General features: G+C 38.8%; 1 protein-coding gene across 34 annotated transcripts in view; it reads right to left on the reverse strand.

Moving 5' to 3' along the window:
- The window catches only part of LOC106996441 (myomegalin), a 219,802-nt gene that overhangs the window by 53,067 nt on the left and 145,801 nt on the right, over positions 1-20,934 (reverse strand). For all 34 annotated transcript variants that reach the window (XR_013398911.1, XR_013398909.1, XR_013398910.1 and 31 more), the window contains 15 exons: positions 18,941-19,072; positions 17,764-17,883; positions 17,460-17,552; positions 17,108-17,320; positions 14,211-14,369; positions 13,208-13,321; positions 12,888-13,025; positions 11,947-12,126; positions 10,815-11,009; positions 7,457-7,624; positions 7,211-7,292; positions 6,392-6,483; positions 2,942-3,058; positions 2,579-2,716; positions 1,137-1,249 (listed from right to left, as the gene is read on the reverse strand). Coding sequence is in view for 31 of the 34 variants with exons in the window: in XM_028847190.2 (XP_028703023.2) it covers positions 1,137-1,249; positions 2,579-2,716; positions 2,942-3,058; positions 6,392-6,483; positions 7,211-7,292; positions 7,457-7,624; positions 10,815-11,009; positions 11,947-12,126; positions 12,888-13,025; positions 13,208-13,321; positions 14,211-14,369; positions 17,108-17,320; positions 17,460-17,552; positions 17,764-17,883; positions 18,941-19,072 (2,054 nt within the window). In the remaining 3 variants the exon portion in view is untranslated. The remainder of the gene's footprint in view (positions 1-1,136; positions 1,250-2,578; positions 2,717-2,941; positions 3,059-6,391; positions 6,484-7,210; positions 7,293-7,456; positions 7,625-10,814; positions 11,010-11,946; positions 12,127-12,887; positions 13,026-13,207; positions 13,322-14,210; positions 14,370-17,107; positions 17,321-17,459; positions 17,553-17,763; positions 17,884-18,940; positions 19,073-20,934) is intronic.

Here is a 20,934-nt window from a genome sequence, read left to right on the forward strand (position 1 = left end):
CCCAAAAAAGAGAAATTTTATTATTTGACTAAAAGCTTTTTTTTTTCTGAAAAACTAAAACCCAGGACAAACTAAATGTAAACTGGAGCAAGACTGAGCCAAGTAGAACCACTACTGAAGATACTTGTTTTCTCATTTGTTACCAAACTTGAGGTGGGATGGTGTGCTGAAAAGGAATCTGGTTCATAAACACTAAAGCTCCAGAGGTTCTTTAAAAAGTAACACAATCAACTGGTCCTATCAGACCTTTCCTCTGCCTTCATTTCCCTGGTAGAAAGAATACATTTTTAAAGCCCAACAATAAACTACAAGAAACTGAATAGCAAAAATAATAATAACAATAAAAATTGAAAAAGAGTAAAAGGGGCTAGTAGGGAAGACAAAATGAGAAAAAAAAATGAAGAGAATATAAAATGATCCAGAGAGGTATCATATATGTGACCAAAAATCAAGAGGTAGAAGAAAATATATTCATCATGATAGTTATCGGTGGTCCCAGGATGATTTAGCCATCCCAATTAATATATTTTCTTCAATGATATTAAATGAGTATCAGTGCCCATGATAGCCTTACTTTTTTTTTTTTTTTGAGACAGAGTCTCACTCTGTCACCCAGGATGGAGTGCAGTGGCAGGATCTCGGCTCACTGCAACCTCTGCCTCCCGGGTTCAAGTCATCCTCCTGCCTCAGCCTCCCGAGCAGCTGGGACTACACGCACGCGCTACCTTACCCAGCTAATTTTTGTATTTGTAGTAGAGACAAGGTATAGCTTTACGTTTATAATAGAACAGCCTTTAACAGGACATGGATCACAGAAAAGAAATGAACATACACTGAGTGCTTACTCTATGCAAGGCATTGTTTTAGATACCAAAGCTGTCTTCTTATTTAATCTCTGCAATAGCTGTGTGAAACAGACACTATTCCCAACTTGAGATTTTGACACTGAGGCTCAGAGCAATCCATAAAACAAATGACAAAGTGGGTAGCCCCAGTAATTGTCCCTGTTTTTTCTCCCCTCTTCAGTATCATAAGCATCTGCACTTAATGAAGAATAAAAGACATAAAAATAATACAATAGTAAAAGAAATAAAAATTTCAATAAAGAATAAAAGGAAAAACAGCCACTCTCTTACCTCTCTGGATGGGCATGGAACTTCACCAGACTGCTATACAGCTGTCTCTCTGCTTGTAAGGCCTCATTGAGCCGACTCCGTTCATCTACTAGTCCTTCTAGCATCAGCAGCAACTGAGAAAAGAAGAAAGAAGAAGCAACACGCAAATGGCACAGTGAGACATGAAGCCACAGTTAATCCTGAGAAACAAGAAAATGCATTAACATGTACTAGGACTTAAAAAGCCCACTATCTTAATACTTAAGCTTTTGATACCATTTTATAGTTTTCAAATCAATGTCATATTACCTTTTTTTTTTAATCTTTAAAACCCTGTAAGGTGGAATTCAAACATGGGAGCAAAAAGAAGAAAAAGGAGAGAAAAGCTAGAAGCACAGGAAAGCAGCTAAGAGAAAGGAGTAAGAGGGAAACAGGACAGGCAAGAAGGATATGTATATAATAGGACTCACTAATATTCTTCATTCATTCAATAAATATTTACTGAGCACCTTCTATGGGACAGACTCTGTTCTAGGTCCTAGGGGAAAGCTTACTATCTAGTAGAGGAAAAAGACGTTCATTAATCACAGATGTGTGTCACTGTGCATGTAATAAGTGCTATAAAGATAATGAGCTATGATAATGTATAATCAACAGAGTTGTTTAAGGTAGAGTTAAAAGCCAGAATGGAGTGGGGTGAGTAGTTAGTGAGAGGGATGATAATGGAGACAGGGAGTACAGGCAAGTAAGTCTTTTGGAAAAGTTTGGCATTGAAGAATGGTTAAACGAGGCTGTAGCTACAAAGAAATCTGGGGAAAAGACAGGGGTTTCTCTCTCTCTCTCTCTTTTTTTTTTTTTAACTGGGAGATACTTGAACATGGTTAAACGCAGATAAAAGAGAACGATTCAGTTGAGAGGGAGGTGACTTATGTATGAGTGTGAGGGATAACTATTGGTATGTGTCCAAAAGAACTGCTGCTCTTTTCAGAACTACAAATGTCAGAAAGGGGCATCTATAGCTGCTACTGACCAAAGTAGGAAACTTTAGAGCACAGTTCTCTATGAAATACCATCAACTAACCCTCCACAAATAGCTGAGATTGACAGCTTTACCATGTTTTATTTCACAGTAGAAAAATAAGGCTTGAGCTGGGCGTGGTGGTGTACACCTGCAGCTCCAGCTACTCAGGAGGCAGAGGCAGGAAGATTCCTTGAGGCCCAGAGTTTGAGGCTGCAGTGAGCAGTGATCGTACCACTGCACTCGAGCCTGGGTGACACAGTGAGACCCTGTCTCATGTGGTGACTCATGCCTATATGTAATTCCAGCACTTTGAGGAGCTGAGGAGGACGGACCACTTGTGGTCAGGAGTTTAAGACCAGCCTGACCAACATGGTGAAACTCTGTCTCTACTGAAAAAAAAAAAAAGTAAATAAATAAATAAGTTTACATTCCAATAACTTACCTGTTGTCTTCGGTTTCCTGAAATTTCTTGACCCTGGGATTCTACTGAAGCAACTTTTTCCCGAAGAAGTAAGACTTCCTGGGTCAGGCGTTCCATAGCTGGTATGTCTTCAGGATCAACCAGTTGCATCTGCAGGTCCTACAAGTCAAAAAATAAGTGTGGATGTGAAAACAGCAATAAAAGGGTTACTCAGCAGAGGAGCAGGGGAACAAACATTCTTAAAATAGTCTGCCTATACTTTCAAGTGGGATATTGATAATCACTGGCCAAGGGATCCAATGTGTGCAGATATTGTCTGAAGATGCCCTACAGCTATTCTGAGCTGTGAACATTTCCAATGGTCTTTGAAAAGTTTTGAAAGACCTTTATGAGATCTTCTTTAATCTGTATGTTCCTGGTCAGAGACTCCATATCAGCAGCCTGCACCTGCAGCTCTTCTTCTTGCACAGCCATCATGGACTGTAGAGCAGAAAGTTCCATCTGTGAAAAGAGGAAACAGTATCTGCCATGTTTACATTTTAACACCGAGGCAAATGCTTTTGCATATCATATCACTATCAGCCAGTAATGCAAAAGAAAACGAGAACATGAATAGGGCTCTACAGCATCAAATCAATAATCCATGCAGTATGGTACCAAAGGATGTTTTATGGGAAGATGTCATAGTTGTTCTTAATGACGTCTTCCACTTTAGCTGGCACTATAAAACACATCAAATTTGTTTAACAAGCTTATTATGATACCGAAAAAGAATGGTCACCATTAGCAGCAGCAAGAAGAGATGAAGTTTTTATGTATTTCACCCAACAGATGAAAAAGTGACAGCATGAGGGTATCTCCGTTTTGCAACCCTTAATGAATGAATGGATAAGGCATGAAACAGCAACAGCTGCTACCATCACGAGAGATCACCAAACATTACATGCCTCCTGATGGAAGAACATGCCACCACCTAGGAAGAAATATTGCCAAAAGCTGGCACTACATGCCCTAAACTTTCAGTGTTCTCACCAGAAAATGACAAATACTTGGCTATGACAAAGTTCATTAAAAATCATAATAGGCCAGGCGCGGTGGCTCACGCCTGTAATCCCAGCACTTTGGGAGGCTGAGGTGGGCGGATCACAAGGTCAGGAGTTCAAGACCAGCCTGACCAACATGGTGAAACCCATCTCTACTAAAAATACAAAAATTAGCCAGGCGTGGTGGTATGTGCCTGTAACCCCAGCTACTCAGGAGGCTGAGGCAGGAGAATCGCTTGAACCTGGGAGGTGGAGCTTGCAGTGAGCTGAGATCACGCCACTGCACTCCAGCCTGGCAACAGAGCGAGACTCTGTGTCAAAAAAAAAAAAAAAAAAAAAATTCATGATAATAACCATAGCTGCTAACACTATGCCCCGGGCTCTCAAATAAATGCTTTGTATATATTTAATCCTTTTAACAAACCTAGTGATCTGACTCCTGCCTACTTTTCCTACTTTAATATCTGCCATTTTACTCCTCACTCATGACTCTGTAGGCACACTAGACTTTTTCTCTTCTAGGAACACCAGACCTTCTCTTGACTCGGCCTTTACAACTACTACTCCCTTTGCCTGAAATATCTTTCCCAGGGCTGCCTCCTGTTCATCCTCAGGTCCCAGCTTATGTGTCATCTGCTCAGAGAAGCCTTCTTTGGCCACCCTATTTAAGATGGTCTCCATCCATGTTGCTTTCTATCATTTCCCTCATATCACTTACTATACTCTATAACTATAATGTTTGTTTATTTATTGTCTGTATCTCTCCAGTAGAAATTAGCTATATAGAGCCAGAGACCTTACAGATTTCATTCACTACCTCATCCCAAGCACTAGCCCAAGCTTAGAGAAGGTCCCCATATAGCTAATGAATGAATGAGTGAACCCTCACAACAATCCTATGAGATAATTACTCTTTGATGTATACACAAGGTGACTTCTTCTACTCTTCAATTTACAGACAAGGTGATTGAGTCTGAGAGAAATTAAGGAACTTGTTCAGAAATCACAGGGCTGGCTAGTAAGTGGTAAATCCAGAACGTGAACTCAGGGAAGCTGACTCAGAGCCACTAGGTAATAATGTCTTTCCTGTAGATCCCACATATCCATACAGTCTTTATGGTAAGGACAAGTTATTTTAAAGAAACCCTTTAAAGGAATTTAGCAATAGTTAAATATCACCCACTCAAAATACCCATTCATAGGCATTTCAATTTCATGATCCTGAAAACAGGACAGAACCAAAAAGTAACATTACTTTGGATTTGATAAATGTGAGAAAAACAGGAAGAGGATATGGAAACTAAAATATCTAACATGAATAATCAGATAACGGCTAAGGTAGAACCACAAAGAGGAAGGGAGACTAGGGGATTTTTAAAACTGGTGTTTCTTAAACGCCACACCTTCTCATATCCTGAAAACTAACTGAGTCATAAAACATGAGTCTGTTTGTAAGCAGAAATATGGTAATGAAATAAAAAAAAAGATCAAAATGAAATCAAAAGAAATACAAACACAGGTTTTATATTAGAGATCTAGCTATGGCAAAAGGTAGAAAAAAACTAAGGAGCTATTTGGACTAGCTAGCTCAACTGAATTCAGAAAGCCATGACACTGACTGATCTTCTAAAAGAGATGCCAACATAGTAACAAACAAGCTTTCAGTTTCAGTCTGTAACTCTGCGCTGTGGTCCTAGTATTTCTTCAGCATCATAGTTGAGTATGCAGCTAGCTGTGGAGGAAATGCAGGGGGAAGGGAATCTCTAATCTTTTTTGAAAGGCCTCTTCTAAAAAAATTGATGAGAACTCTATGCTAGAGAGAGTTAAAGCGTAAGGTGGGAAAAATGTGCTCTAGGAAATGAATCTTCTTAGGAAGTATATGAAGTCACAAAAGGCTTGAGTTTGAATCATAGCTCTGGCATTTATTAATTACATGATTATTCTCCACTCCCATTTTAAAAGAGAAATCAGTGTTTCAGCTTCTTCGTCTATAATAATTGGGTCGACACCACTTACTTTGTGTAGAGCTGTGAGCATTAGTGCTAATTTAAATACCTAGCACAGTACATTGCACATGAATACTTGATCAACATTGATTATACTCAAATTTCTCGTTTCATGTTTCTAAAACTAATTTCATGGGTCTAATGTCATAACTCTAAGCAGCAATCACACAACACTTCCTTTTTTCACTAGTGCTTTACAATTATTATTATTATTATTAGTGGTAGTAGTATCTTGGAGGCGGAGTTTTGCTCTTGTTGCCCAGGCTGGAGTGTGATGGCACGATCTCAACTCACTGCAACCTCTGCCTCTCGGGTTCAAGTGATTCTCCTGCCTCAGGCTCCCAAGTAGCTGGGATTACAGGCGCCCGCCACTACACCTGGCTAATTTTTGTATTTTTAGTAAAGACGGGGTTTCGTCTATTGGCCAGGCTGGTCTCGAACTCCTGACCTCAAGTGATCCGCCCGCTTCGGCCTCCCAAAGTGCTGGGATTACAGGCATGAGCCACCACTCCCAGACTTTACAATTATTTTATTCCAGTTAGCAATGGGGAGAGACGGTTACATTTTTCCAGCACTTAATAAGTTTTAATGGTCCCAATCTAAAAACAGGAGCATCTTTATGAGATAATGTATATATAAAATAACTTTCTCCAAAAAGAAAAAAGTCATACCCGGCATTTGGACTCAGATATTATACTTGGAGAATTATATGCTTTTAAATATAAACTATTTTGAAAGAAAAAATAACAGGGATTTTGAAATTAAGACTTAACTACAAAACTCACCTGACTTTCTCTTTCTTTTTTAGCCATGAGTTCAAGTTCCTCTTTGGCATTACTCAGTTCTTTTTCTAGCCCTGCAACTGTGTCCAAGTCTCCTGAAATAAAAATATAGCGCTAGTTTTAATTGCTATTAACATAATGTGGTATCTGCTGCTTCCTTTGAGTAATTTACAGAGGACACATTCCAATAATAAGAAAAAAGAAAACATACACACAAATGTAAAAAGCATTATTTGTAATAGCAAAATACTGCAATCATCCTAGATGCTATAAAGAAAAGGCTGAATAAACAACAGTATATTCACAAATCCAACATTCTTTTATTCTTTGATTAGTATAAAGTTTTTCTACTAGAGAATGACTACTTGTAAGACTTTTCTAAACCATCCCCTGAATGGGGCTAGGCTTGGCAAATAACTCAATGTACACTGCCTACCCTTCCTAACAGTTTAATGTAGGTGATGTCAACTTACACTGAGTGGCCCCAGACTTGAAAGATACCCAGGAAAAGGTGTCAGCTCATGGCCCTGCTGGGCAGGAATGGAACCACTACCTCCTGCATTTCTGAATCCCTGCAAAGCTATCTGAAAAGGAGAATAAGGATAGAGTTTCTCTGGGTCAAATTGTGAACCCAGAGCAATAATCTCGACTCAACATAAGGTAAGGACAGTTCTTCAGCCTTTCAGAGGAATTCCAAACTTATTTGTTCCATTAAGATAGGAAGAGAAAAGAGTCTTGGCCAAACCTATTAATACGGAGATTACTAGAAGGAAAAACAAGAGAAAAACAAAGTCCCTTAATGAAATGAAATTTGATACTTACCTAATGTGGATCTGGGTATGCTGGCATCCTCTTTGGCAGTCAATGAAGTGCTACCATCTCTGGAAGGTATCTGCATTGAACCCTAAAAAATTGCAAAAGTCGGGGGACTTAGGAAGATGCAGGAACTATGATCACAATGACAATACTGAGAATATTCTCAGAATTTGGTATTAAAATTATCAAACATACACCTCAAATGTAAAAAGGAAATGGAATCAGCATGAATTATATGTCTATAGTTCTTACTTGATCAGTCTGTTCTCCAAGAGGGGGGCCAGTGGGGGTAACTTCAGCTTGTTGGTTAGAGATGGGTGCTTGGGATGTCAGGGAGTCTCTCCCTCCTAAATATTGGCGCAGGGCCTGTAATTCCAAATTTCTTTCCATTAAGGCTTGCACCATCTTCTCTGCAGCAGCCTAGTAAGAGGAAATCACAAATAACATTAGAAAGATATTCTAGTAAAACAAATTTTTTGTTCTGGTATTATTTCTTCAAAGTCAACCATTTGTAAACAACAAACAAACAACAACAGAAAACAGTGGGTCCTTAGGAAATAGTTCCCTTGCTTTCAGATTACAGGGAAAAACATAGTTAAGTGAATGGAAATAAAGTCTCATAGGCAGAATATTGGGAAAAAAACTGAATTTAAGACATCTGTAACAGGTAAGAGAATCTGAAATAGGTTCTGCTAGAACTATCAGGCTAAGGTGTTACGATTCTGGTTTGAATTAGTATAACAAATGTCTTTATTCTTGGATCAGCTGCTTCTTAGGGGAAGATTGCTCTTCAATCAAACATTTGTGTGGTTTGCTCCCTTCAGGTATTGGCCAAATGTCACCTTATCAGGTTGGTCTTCCCTGCATATCCTATCCAAAACAGCAATCTTGCTGGCCAAAGGGTACAAGCTTTCAGGTATAAGATGAATATGTTTTGGGGATCCAATGTATAGCATGGTGACTTTAGTTAATAATACTGTATTATTTCCTTGAAATTTGCTAAGAGAGTAGATCTTAAGTGTCTTCACCATACACGCATAAAATGTGTAGTGACGGCTGTGTTAATTTGATTGTGGCAATCATTTCACAATGTATATGTATATCAACACGTCATGTTGTACACCTTGAATATATACAATATTTGTCAATTATACCTCAATAAAGCTGGGAAATTTTTTTTTTAAACCCAGCAATCTCTTCTCTATCTCCAACACTCCTTACTGTGCCTATTTTTTTTTTCAATGCACTTACCATTATCTAATCTCTCTCTCTCTCTGCTTCCCCTACATGGAATGTGAAGTTTCCTAAAGGCAACTTGGTGCTGAATCTCAAGCACCCAGTACAGTGTCTGGGACATAATAGACACTCACTACATATTTACTGAATGAATCAATTACACACATAAACATTTTTATCAGACCACATGATTAGGAGAATCTCAACCTCAAAATCACCAAACTCAGCTTGTTTCATTTCAAATCTCAGTTTTCTAAGACAGATGATGACACAATAAGGGAAAGAGCTAGAACAGTTTTAACTATTAATGCACAGAAAGTCTACATTTAAACAGAAAATCTGGAAATACTAAGTTGATATTAAAATTACTGAGGGTATAAGATGATGAATCGTAACACCAACTGTCTCTGAGGAAAAGTACTACTGTTTTAAGGGAGAAGCTGACCTCTTGTCACAATTTCTAAGGGAAATACGAAAAAAAAAACCTTCCATTTTTCAGTAAGTAAAATGTGGGCTCTTTGGAGATTTGAATATAACCATGTTAGAAGTATCAGTATATTATTAAAGTACCTTAATAAAAATATCTGTGAAAACTGTGGAAAAAAAACGTAATAAATAACATATAAGACATATACTGTGCTCTATCTGCCTTGGCGCTCTTTTTCTGGTAGGATTTAAGAGTTTTTAGCAGTGCTCCTCCAGTGCAGTCCATGCACCTGCAGCATCACTATCACCTGGAAACTTGTTAGAAATGCAAATTCTTAAAGTCCCATCTATACATCCTAATTTCTTTCTCTGGAGTTGAGCTCCACAATCTACATCTTTAAAAAGCTATTCAGGTGATTTCTTTTGCATGTAAATTTAGAGAAGCAGATGTAGAAGAATACAACCATTAATCTTCTTGAGTTGAAAAATCTCCTGTAATTTCCATCATCTCCATTATTCTATTACCAGCAGTGCATAATTTTTTTTTCTGAGGTATAATAAAGACTAATTCTTCCAAATCACAAAGAGGTTAAAAAGAAAACTCAAAGATCCTAGCCTCTTGCCAAAGACTTAAATAATTTAGAATAATGTTGTTAGGTCTATTTTAGAAACAATTTCTGAAGCACACAGCAGGACCTTTCTAGTAAGATGTGTGTTTACTTCAGTAGGCCTAGCAATTAGAACAGTGGTGTATAATCCTTTCACAATATGAGGAAATGTAAGAAAATATTATGGGGTCAAATAACATAGGCCAAAAAAAGTCTATCTTCCTCTAAAAACTGTCCAGGGGGATTCAGAGCTACTGGTATCTGAAATGCAGCATAAGTCAACTAAGAGTCTTTAGCCTTGAGAAGAAAACACATAGAAATGAGAAAAAATTAAGAATTTACTTATGGGCAGGGCATGGTGGCTCACGCCTGTAATCTCAGCACTTTGAGAGGCCGAGATGGGTGGATCACTTGAGGCCAGGAATGATCCAACATTTCAGCCTGGCCAACATGGTGAAACCCCATCTCTACTAAAAATACAAAACTTAGCAGGCATGGTGGTACATGCCTGTAATCCCAGCTACCTGGGAGGCTGAGGCAGGAGAATTGCTTGAACCCAGGAGGCAGAGGTTGCAGTGAGCCGAGATCGCGCCACTGCACTCCAGCTGGGTGACAGAGGGAGATGCCATCAAAAAAAAAAAAAAAAAAAAAGAATTTACTTCTTAAATATTGTGGAATTAATACACTCCATACTATTATGAGATTGTTTATTCTCACCATGACCTCTGAAAAACGCAATCTTTTTTCCCTCTTAAGATAACTCAGATTTTACAAAAACTAAGAGTAAACATGTTGAGTGTAAGTTTTCCCATACCTTGACTGGAAATGCAAAATATCACTCAAGTCTTAATAATTTAGAATCAAAATCAAAACACTCACAACCCCTACGCCTTTCTCTCAAAATGATCAGATTATTAAGGAAAAGAAAATGCATGTAATGAAGTTAATGGATACATGTATTGTTTAGGCACCCTTCCAAATTCAAGGTTTTTAAGAAATTTTTCATACTTTGATGATTAATGTAAAACTGTGGTCTTAGGCCAGGTACAGCAGCTCACACCTACAATGCCAGCAGTTTGGGAAGCCAAGACAGGATGATTGCTTGAGCCCAGGAGTTCGAGACCAGCCTGTACAACACAGCGAGACCCCCCCCCCCAACCTCTAAATAAGTAAGTAAATAAATAAAACTGTGGTCTAGGTAATAAATGGAAGGAAAGAAACTAACGGAGTTGACTGTAAAATATATAAATATACACACATCTATAGTCTGCAAATGCTTCCTATTTGCAGACTATAAATGCACTACATGATACTTTTCTGATCTGTGCATTAATCCTTACTTGGCTTTCCTGCTCCCTGGTGCTCACAGACTGAAGCAGGCCTTGAATCTCCATTTCATGTTCCACCACTAGTTTGTTTCGATCACTTAGAAGGTCCTGCAGCATCCTTTCCTTTCGCTGTAGACGCTGGCACAGCTCCTCTGCTATCTCACTCTGCCCTGGTCCAAGTTTGCACAGCAATGTTGCACTAAGATCCTAATGCAGAAGGGACACTGTAAGTTTCCAGAGAAAAGAACTGCCTCTACTAAATATCAAAGGGCTTATAAGAATCTATCATAGAAGAAGGAGGTGTGAGATTCTTGAGAGTAAGTATCACGTTTTACTCATTTTTGTTTTACCAGATCTAGCACAGGCCTGGAACACAGAAGTCTCTAAATACATGTCCCAGGAATGAATACAAACAATACAGAAAACTCTCTCTGGTGGCCACTTACATACATATTGTTTTCTGAAATAAGCCTTTTTCTATTTGTTCAGGGCATGTAACAATTAATGTTAGATGAGGATAAATGGACACTCCTTTCATTTATTTGTTTTCCCCCAGTGTAACTTTATAGGGTGAAGCATAAAATGAATTGCTGAAAGGAATACTAAACACTGTATTTGCTCTCATAGTGATGGTTTCTATTTCTGTACTAACCACCGGTATATGGTGGAGGAAACAGAGGAGCCATACTGCCTAGGTTGATACTGGATCTGCTACTTATTAGCTATGTTAGCTTGGACAAGTTACTTAGCTTCAGAAGTCTGTTTCCTCCTCTACAAAACAGGGATAATAGAATGTGCCTCATGGCCTTGTGAGGATTCAACGAGTGAATATCCATTGACATCTGAAAACAGCACCTGCCCCAGCATGAACACTGTAACTAATAAAGGTTAATAGCTGCCAGATGGAAGAGGCAATGTTTGGTCTCATTCATTCTCACATAACTTCTTTGAGAAAGTTAATTACCAACTTAAGTTTCTAGATATGGGGAAAAAAAAGAAATCCCAGTGAAAGTCAATGACCTGCCCAGGCACAGAATGAAATTAAAGACTTGGGTCACAGGCCTCCAGATCTGAAGAGTCCTAATCCAAGGCTGAGATTACATAATCACTGAACCAACTGCCTTTAAGTTAACTGAAGTCTTGCCTCCACTTCTTTGTTCCTATCATGCAGAGATGTCTGTAACTGCTGAATGATACTCTCTTGTTCCTTCTGCCAATGGCTAAATTTGGTTTCAATTTCTTCTTTCAGCCACCGGAGGTTTTGACAGGTAGTAGATAACTGTTCCACTTCCAGGCCTTTGGCCCTCAGGAGACTCTCCATACTCTACAGCCATAAAGAGAGCAATCATCAGTCAAAACGATTACCCCATACTCCTCAGGATAAACAACAAATTACATCCACTTTTAAATAATCTCCCATCAATTTATTTTTATTTGCAAGATGAGAGCATTGATCTAAACAATGCCAAGCTAATCTGTTTTTTTTTTTTTTTGGGGTTTTTAGAAACTTTTATCTAGTTTGTGGAGAGATTAAATATAGAATATATGATAAAAGGAAGCATTTTGGAGGAAGTGCACGACACTATAAAGGATTTCTCAAAAAAGTGGCAGGTAGATACCTAAGCTCTAAAATAAATACGCAAAAAAGCCCACAGTAAATATTGATAAACAAGTGTTCTAATTATGGCAGTTCATGGACATGTAGATAATATTAAGGTAGAAGACACAATTTAATAGTTGCACCCTAATAATGCTTCAGTAAAAGTAAGAGAGAGAGAGAGGGCAGTGTGTGTGCATGTGTATTTATGTATGAACAAGAACTGGAAATAAATCAGAACTACGTAAACAGAAATCAATATTCACTGGCTCTCCTCACAAAATTCGTATTACAAACGAAAGTAGAAGTGCTAAAATCTCTCACTTCCTAATCGACAATGATGGAACTAGTGACTACTATTTTTGGTTTTCTCCCCCCTTATAAAGCAAAATCCCTGGTTTTCAGAAAATGATGGAGGGGTGTCATGCTTCAGGCTTAGAACATAAGTGGGAGAGGAACACCAAGTCAGAGATAGGTTTTGCTCTCACTTGCATAGTAGTTTCATTGGAGGAGAGGACACCTCTCAGTCTTTCTAAGTCATGATCTCGCTCTCTCACAGCAAGACGAAGCTGGCGCAGTTCTTTTTCTTTCTCTTCTAGAGCAGAGAATTTTTCATCTATAGCCCGCTGCAAGGAAAGGAAGACTCCTAAAGCTCTGTAAGATTTACTATCCTGACCACTCTTATTCCACAAGATGGCAGACTAGAAAACCAAATCCCAGAGCAGCAAATGTAAGTAAACACAAATTTCTATAATACCTATGTAGATAGAATAATCCATAGCATAGTGGGCAAAATGGTGATACATACCTCCAGAGCAACAGCTTTATCATGTATGCGCTGGCGAAGTTTCTCAAGCAACATTTCATTTGCTTCAAGGGTTTTGTCTGAGTTATCTCGATATTGTAGGAGCTCCCGAAATTCCTGAGACCAAAAAATCATTTCTTTTATTCTTTTATCCAACATTAACTAAATTACCAAGTAATTTGTTAGTTATTCAGGACAAAAAAAAAAAAAGATGTGATCACTCTCCTCAAAAGTAACAAGTTTAGCAGAGATAACAGACATATAAATTGTAAACTATTCTGCAACATACAACAGACACAACACATAGAATTAACTGTTCTGCATCCTAGGCTAGCTACCAGGGGAACACAGGATGCACTGCCTAACTCTGCCTGCAGGTGTCAGTAAAGACCTCACAGAGGAGGTAACATTTGCGGTGAGTCTTAATTAAAGGACTAGGATTTCCTAAGAAGGGAGAGGACTGTATGCTAGAGAAAAAAAATATGCACACTACGCATACAATGAAAAAATTGTACATTCAGTGAAATGTAGTGGATTCAATGTGACTGAAGCTTAGAGTAGGTGGCAGAAGAGATCAGTCTCTTCTTAATGCTCCATTTTCCCCTCAAACTTTCATTCCATCATCAAAATGACTCTGGAAGTTTCTGTAGTTTGTCTTCATCTATTAAACTGAGAGCAGTAGCCAAATCTTTTGTCTTCCCAACGCCCAGAAAAGTGTGTGACTCACAGAGGTGCTTAATAACTATTTTCTGAATATTAAGTCTTTATAAAAGACTTCATAAAAGACTGCTTAAATCAGGGCTATATGTACTGTTTCTTACACTTGTTAGTAAGCATCTTAATTCACAAATTATACTTTCTATTTATTTTAAATCCTCTTGATTCCCACCTCTCAATGTTTGCCTTATAGCAGGGACTCAACACTGGTGGAATAATATCTTAAATTTATATAAACAAATTTCAGAGTTCTATGAGCCCAGTTTTCATTGAAATCATGTAAACTCACCTGAAGCAATTGCTCCTTGTGACTCAGACTATGGTTGAGGTGCTGGATGTTTTGTTCCTGGGTTCGAATCTCATTGTATTTTTCAGCCTCCCGGGCACGAAGCTGTTGGCTCTTGTTCTGCAATTCTTCTTGTAGCTGCTGCAAGGCTTTCCGCAATTCCTGAATTAAACATATTAAGAGATCTAAAATTGTCACATGGTTATATATAGAGGCCTTAAAATTTTCAAGGTATATAAACTGAAAGAGCGGTAGAGGATGCCATTATTAAAACTGCTATAGAAGTATTATACATGAATTGAATGGGAAATGGAAAATTGTAAAAGTTGTGAATGGGTAGGACGTAAGCTTGATAATTATAGTTCAATACTTATTTTTTGGCTTAAAAAGGATACATGTGTAGAACCATTAAATGAGAATCTGTCCTATGGTAAACCTAGATTATTTACAGTAAGCTCAAGGATAAACTATTCCTATCATCCTTTTTTCTAAAGATCTCATAGAGACCATCACTCTTCTTTCTTAGCTTGCCATATTTATCTTTCTGATAAGAAAGTCAGTAATCTTTAAATCATCTGTTACTTTAGAGAGCTCCCAAAATACATATTCTCATCAACCAAACAAATCTTGGGAAAATGTTTCCTTTAGCCAAATAACAAAAAGTTAAGAATTATTTCTACCCCCATCCTCCACCACTCCCTGACCCTGCCCAGACATCTGAAATTTTAATTTTTTTTTTGAAATGGAGTCTTACTCTGTCGCCCATGCTGAAGTACAGTGGTACAATCTCGGCTCACTGCAACCTCCGGCTTCCAGATTCAAGCATTTCTCTGCCTCAGTCTCCCGAAGTAGCTGGGATTACAGATGCCCGCCACCACGCCTGGCTAATTTTTGTAATTTTACTAGAGATGGGGTTTCACCATCTTGGTTAGGCTGGTCTTGAACTCCTGACCTCATGATCCACTGGCCTCGGCCTCCCAAAGTACTGGGATTACAGGTGTGAGCCACTGTGCCCAGCCGAAATTTTAATATTTCAAAAGGAAATTCAGGGCTAATATTTAATCTCCAAACCACTAAACCAGGGAGATCCTTCAAAAATTACACTTTTAAACTTGAGTGTTAAAGAGCTTAAGAAAAGAGACCACGAAAAAAAAAATCTTTTAAATCTTAAACATATACGCTCTAAGCTAACAAGATAAAGGAACCATTTAAGAATTGTGCATTTTGGCCCAGCGTGGTGGCTCATGCCTGTAATCTCAGCACTTTGGGAGGCCAAGGTGGGCAGATCACCTGAGGTTGGGAGTTTGAGACCAGCCTGACCAACATGGAGAAACCCTGTCTCTATTAAAAATATAAAATTAGCCAGGCATGGTGGTGCATACCTGTAATCCCAGCTACTGGGAGGCTGAGGCAGGAGAATCGCTTGAACCCGGGAGGTGGAGGTTGTGGTGAGCCAAGATTGCACCATTGCACTCCAGCTTGGGCAACAAGAGTGAAACTCCGTCTCAAAAAAAAAAAAAAAAGGCCGGGCATGGTGGGTCACGCCTGTAATCCCAACACTTTGGGAAGCCGAGGCAGGTGGATCACAAGGTCAGGAGATCACAACCATCCTGGCTAACATGGTGAAATCCCATCTCTACTAAAAATTAAAAAAAAAAATTAGCTGGGTGTGGTGGCAGGTGGCTGTAGTCCCAGCTACTCAGAAGGCGGAGGCAGGAGAATGGCGTGAACCCGGGAGGTGGAGCTTGCAGTGAGCCAAGATAGTACCACTGCACTCCAGCCTGGGTGACAGAGTGAGACTCTGTCTCAAAAAAAAAAAAAAAAGAAAGAAAAGAATTGTATATTTTATTATTCAAAAATAAAAAATAAAAGACAGGGCTGATTATTATGCATGTCATTCCTCTGACCTTAGTGATTCGTCCCCACTTTTCTGACTGGTTTTAACCATCCTTCAAGAATAACCTCAGATGTCTCCTCCTTCATGAAGCTTTCCTTGATTCCTTTTCCTTGACTCCTTTCCTAGATATTCCTGTAGGACTCCATATATACATCCCCTTCAGAATTTACCACTCTGAAACTCAGCTTATGCGACTGTCTCTCTTACTGAACTATAAGTAACTTAAAAGAAAGGAGCCTGTGCTATTCATCCTTGTATTTCCAGGGCACAACTCAATATGGTAATCACCCCTCAACCCACAGGGGATACATTCTAGGACGCCCAGTGGATGCCGGAAACCAGATAGCACTGAAGCCTGTATATAACTGTTTTTTCCTGTACATAGATAACTATGATAAAGGTTTACTTACAAATTAGACATACTAACAGATTAAGAATAACAATAAAATAGAAGAATTACAACAACATGCTGTAACAAAAGTTACGTAAGGGAGGCCAAGGCAGGCAGATCACGAGGTCAGGAGATCGAGACCATCCTGACTAACATGATGAAAACCCGTCTCTACTAAAAATACAAAAACAAAATTAGCCGGGCGTGGTGGCAGGCGCCCGTAGTCCCAGCTACTCGGGAGGCTGAAGTGGGAGAATGGCATGAACCCAGGAGGCGGAGCTTGCAGTGAGCAGAGATCACATCACTGCACTCCAGCCTGGGAGACAGAGTGAGATTCTGTCTCAAAAAAAAAAGTTATGTGAATGTGGTCTCTCTTGAAATATCTTAATGCTTTTTGTCTGTGGTTGACCCCAGATAACTGAAACCATGGAAGGTGAAACTGTGGATAAAGGGGGACTACTCTAACTAGCATATGGTACAAGGGCAGCAAGTGTCGAACTGAAATACTTAGATTATGCAAGTGATTCAAGGGTTCAACACAAACTATCCTGCTAAAAAGTTATTATCAGGGCAAAGTCAGCATTTAGGGCAATAAAATAGTTAATGATTTACCTGGTTATGTTTCCAAGAAGCCTCTTTCTGCTGTTCACTCTCGTGTGCTGCAGCCTCTACAAACTGCACACATTGTTTGGCATCAGCCAGTTGGCGCTCTTTCTGTCGTACCACCCTCTGGAGCTTCTGTATTTCCAGCTGGCTGCAGAATAAAGCACTCTGAAGATCAAGCAGAGCCACCTGTTGCTGAGCTGGGGAAGTACCCTCTGAGCTCTGAAAAGAGAGTAGAAATCACAATCACAAGGAGGGCAAGCACTGAGCTCCCACGAAGACTGAAAATAAAGTCAAGACTGCAACCAAAATGGCACATCCCCAACTGAGGTCTCTCCTGTCCTATGTGACCCTCACATACGTGAAGTTGTCCAAGCTGGCTTTGGTGCAGCATTTCTCGAAGCTTTGCCATTGTGTCATTTTGTCCTTCAATCACCTGGTACAACTCCTCAGTCTGAAAATGAGAGAGGGAATATCAAACATGTTAGTAAACCAATTATAAATTCCATTATCTCACCTATACAGATTTTAGTAATGTGACTATTCCAAAATATCAATCGAGGTTAAGCTACAATATCTCCAGGCTAAGATAAGTCTGACAATACTTGTCTACTTTGAAGGGACCAATTGTTTCCACAGAGGTCCTTGATAGCTAAGTATTTTACCTCACTTTCCCTGCTCTTCAGAGTTTCCTTGAGGTTCTGAATTGTACCATCTTGCTTTTGAGACGACTCCTGAGCACACTTTAGTTCATAGCTCATTTCATTAAGTTTCTCTTGAAGAATCTGAATTCAGCAAAGAAAAACAGTTTTTTAGGTCAGTGATGTCTTTTAGCCTCAAATGAATAAAGCCTTTCCTCAAATCTTGGATTTAAAGAATTTCTTAGGGGATATTACCTTGTTATTTTTCCCACATATAGTAACCATTAAAGTGGTAAGTCAACCAGCAACGAATAGTAGCAAGAGAAATGAAATACTTCCTTCAGTACTAAATTGTCTCAATCTTCATGCACTGTGATCTCTCTATGATGGCAGCCATACTAGGAACTTGTCCACATGGACCAAGTAGGCAAGTGGTTCCTAGTATGGATCCCTTATACAAGGACCAAAGAACTTCTGCTACCTAGCATAGGAGAGGGCACTATAGGGGCACGGAGGCCACAAGTTCAGCATCCCAAATTGTAGCAATTTTCTTCTAAGCCAGACATTAAAATTCATGGGCTAGAAAGTAGTAACAAGTTAAGCTAAAATAAAAAACACAGACCTCCTATCTCAGTGCCTTTTACAGTGAAAGATTGCATGTAAGTTTTTTTTTTTTTTTTGAGACAGAGTCTCTCTCTGTTGCCCAGGCCCGAGTGCAGTGGCATGGTCGTGGCTCACTGCAACCTCCACCTCCTGGGTTCAAGCGATTCTCCTGCTTCAGCCTCCCAAGTAGCTGGGATTACAGGCATCTGCCACAACGCCTGGCTAATTTTTTGTATTTTTTAGTAGAGACAGGGTTTCACCATGTTGGCCAGGCGGGTCTCGAACTCCCAATCTTGTGATCCACCTGCTTTGGCCTCCCAAAGCACTGGTATTACAGGCGTGAGTCACTGCACTGGCCTGCATGCAAGTTTTAATTACACACCTGAAAAGCACCAGAAATTATGATCTGTACAGAACAAGCTAAAATCTTGATAAGAATAAAGGGAAGAACTACACTTTTACATGAAATATTCCCTAGAGCACAAGGAGTACACAGTATCCATCTCCCAAGTCCTACACAGGTAGACAGACTCAGGCTAGAGCCAGTCACATCCTCAGGAAAACCCTGTCATCTCCTAGGGGATAGTACTAATCATACCTTGTTGGTGGCCTCTGTTTGCTGGATTTTTTCCTGGAGTTCTGCCAAGTGGGAATCAGATACAGACTGCTGAGTTATAGTGGTCTCAAGTGAATTCAGCTTTTGTTGTTTGAGTAACTCTTCAGTCACGGGCTAGGAAGAAACAGCAAAACAAGTAAGGTGAGTTAAACACGGCCAACAAAATTTTATTTCTATCTTCAAAAATATCTGTTGCATCTTTTGCCAGAGATTTAGAGAATCAGATTTGTTGCATAAATTATCAGTATGAATTCCTAAAGACAGGCCTGTTCCTTATTAAGAACACTGATTCACCCCCATTTGTACTATGCTTCCCAGCTTCCCTTTCCACTTTTCCCTACCAATTCACACAAACACTACATGTTTATTCACTGAAAGCAAGTAATTCAGAGTTCAATGAGAAGTGGAGGATGTCATAAAGGAGATGATCACAATGACCAAATATTTGCTTTATTCTATTTTTAATCAAGGAGTTGAAAAGGCATACTCATCAAACTTATACTACTCCTGAGAGAAGTTACATTTCAGCTACCTTTCTTACAACATGCTTGTTTCACATGATTGGAAAAAATTGGCAGATTTTGATATGGACTATATATTAGATAACAGTATTTTATCAATGTCTAATTTTCTAAATTTGATAATTGTACTGTAATTATATAAGAGATGTCCTTGTCCTTAGGAAATAATGCTGAAGTATTTAGGGTAAAGGAGTATACTATCTACAACTAATTCTCAAATGGTTCAAGAATTTTAAAAAAATACTGTGCAAATACAGAGAGTGGGAGAGTTTATAAAGCAAATGTGACAAAATATTCGCAACTGGTAAATCTGGGTAAGGGATATATGGGAGTTCTTGGTATTTCTCTTACAACGTCTCTGTACATTTGAAATTATTTCAAAATAAAAAGAGAATAAACTAAATTTAAAATAGATATGCCTACTTAAAGGCAGATTTATAGCATAAGCCCAGATAAATAATCCATAGTGAACTGGGAAGGAGACATATTTTATAGGAATATCGATTCACTTAAAAGATTCAGGAGAAAAAAAGTATGATTTACATATGGGACAGTTTGTATATGGGACAATAAGATAAACTTATTGAACCATTCTTAGTAATCATTACAAGCTAAGGATGTTAAAATAAAACTTTACAAATTTACTGCGGCAATTACATTTAATCTTCCCGCCTCCATACCCTCTTCCATTCCAATTAGGAATATAAATTCATTAAGGGAAAAAAGACAACTGCTATTCATTCTTTCTTTCGCTCACATTTTCAGACTTGATTACCACCTTCAAGGCAGTGGAGTTACAGCTTACCTTAAATCCCTTCCTGCTAGCAACCGACTGGAAACATAAAGATTTCAGAAGAAAAATCTTTTCTATTCCTCCAGTGCTATTTATCAACTTTTCTAACACCTACTAAATGCTATAATAAGCAAAGCACCATGTGAGGCACTATGAGGAATGCAATGCTGACATAACATGTATCTGTTGCACACTAACTATGTGCTAGGCACTGTCCTGAAGATATATCATGCAAGACAAAGTCCCTGTGCTCTTGAAACTTATATTTTGCAGGGGTTGGAGGGGGGAGTACATGATAAACAAACAAGGAAATGCAAAAAATATTATGGACAAGCCCTACGTGGCAAAATAGGAAAGCATAATACAGAGTGGGTGGTTAAATTACTCTAAATTGCTTGATCAGAGAAAGGTCTTTATGAGGCAGCATTAAGTAGAGATCTGAAAGAAAAAGAATCAGTCCTGCAAAGATAGGCACAACAATCCAGGCAGAAAGAACAGCTAATGGAATATGAGCCTGGAAAAGAGAAAGGCCTCTGTGGCTAGAATAGCACTCTCTAACAGAAATATAATGTGAGTCCTGTATGTAATTTTTAATTTTCTAGTAGCTTCAATGAACAAAGTACAAAATAAATAGGGAAGCTTAGTTTTAACAAAATATTTTT

This window comes from Macaca mulatta, chromosome 1, assembly GCF_049350105.2.
Source record: "Macaca mulatta isolate MMU2019108-1 chromosome 1, T2T-MMU8v2.0, whole genome shotgun sequence".
Lineage (NCBI taxonomy): Eukaryota > Metazoa > Chordata > Mammalia > Primates > Cercopithecidae > Macaca > Macaca mulatta.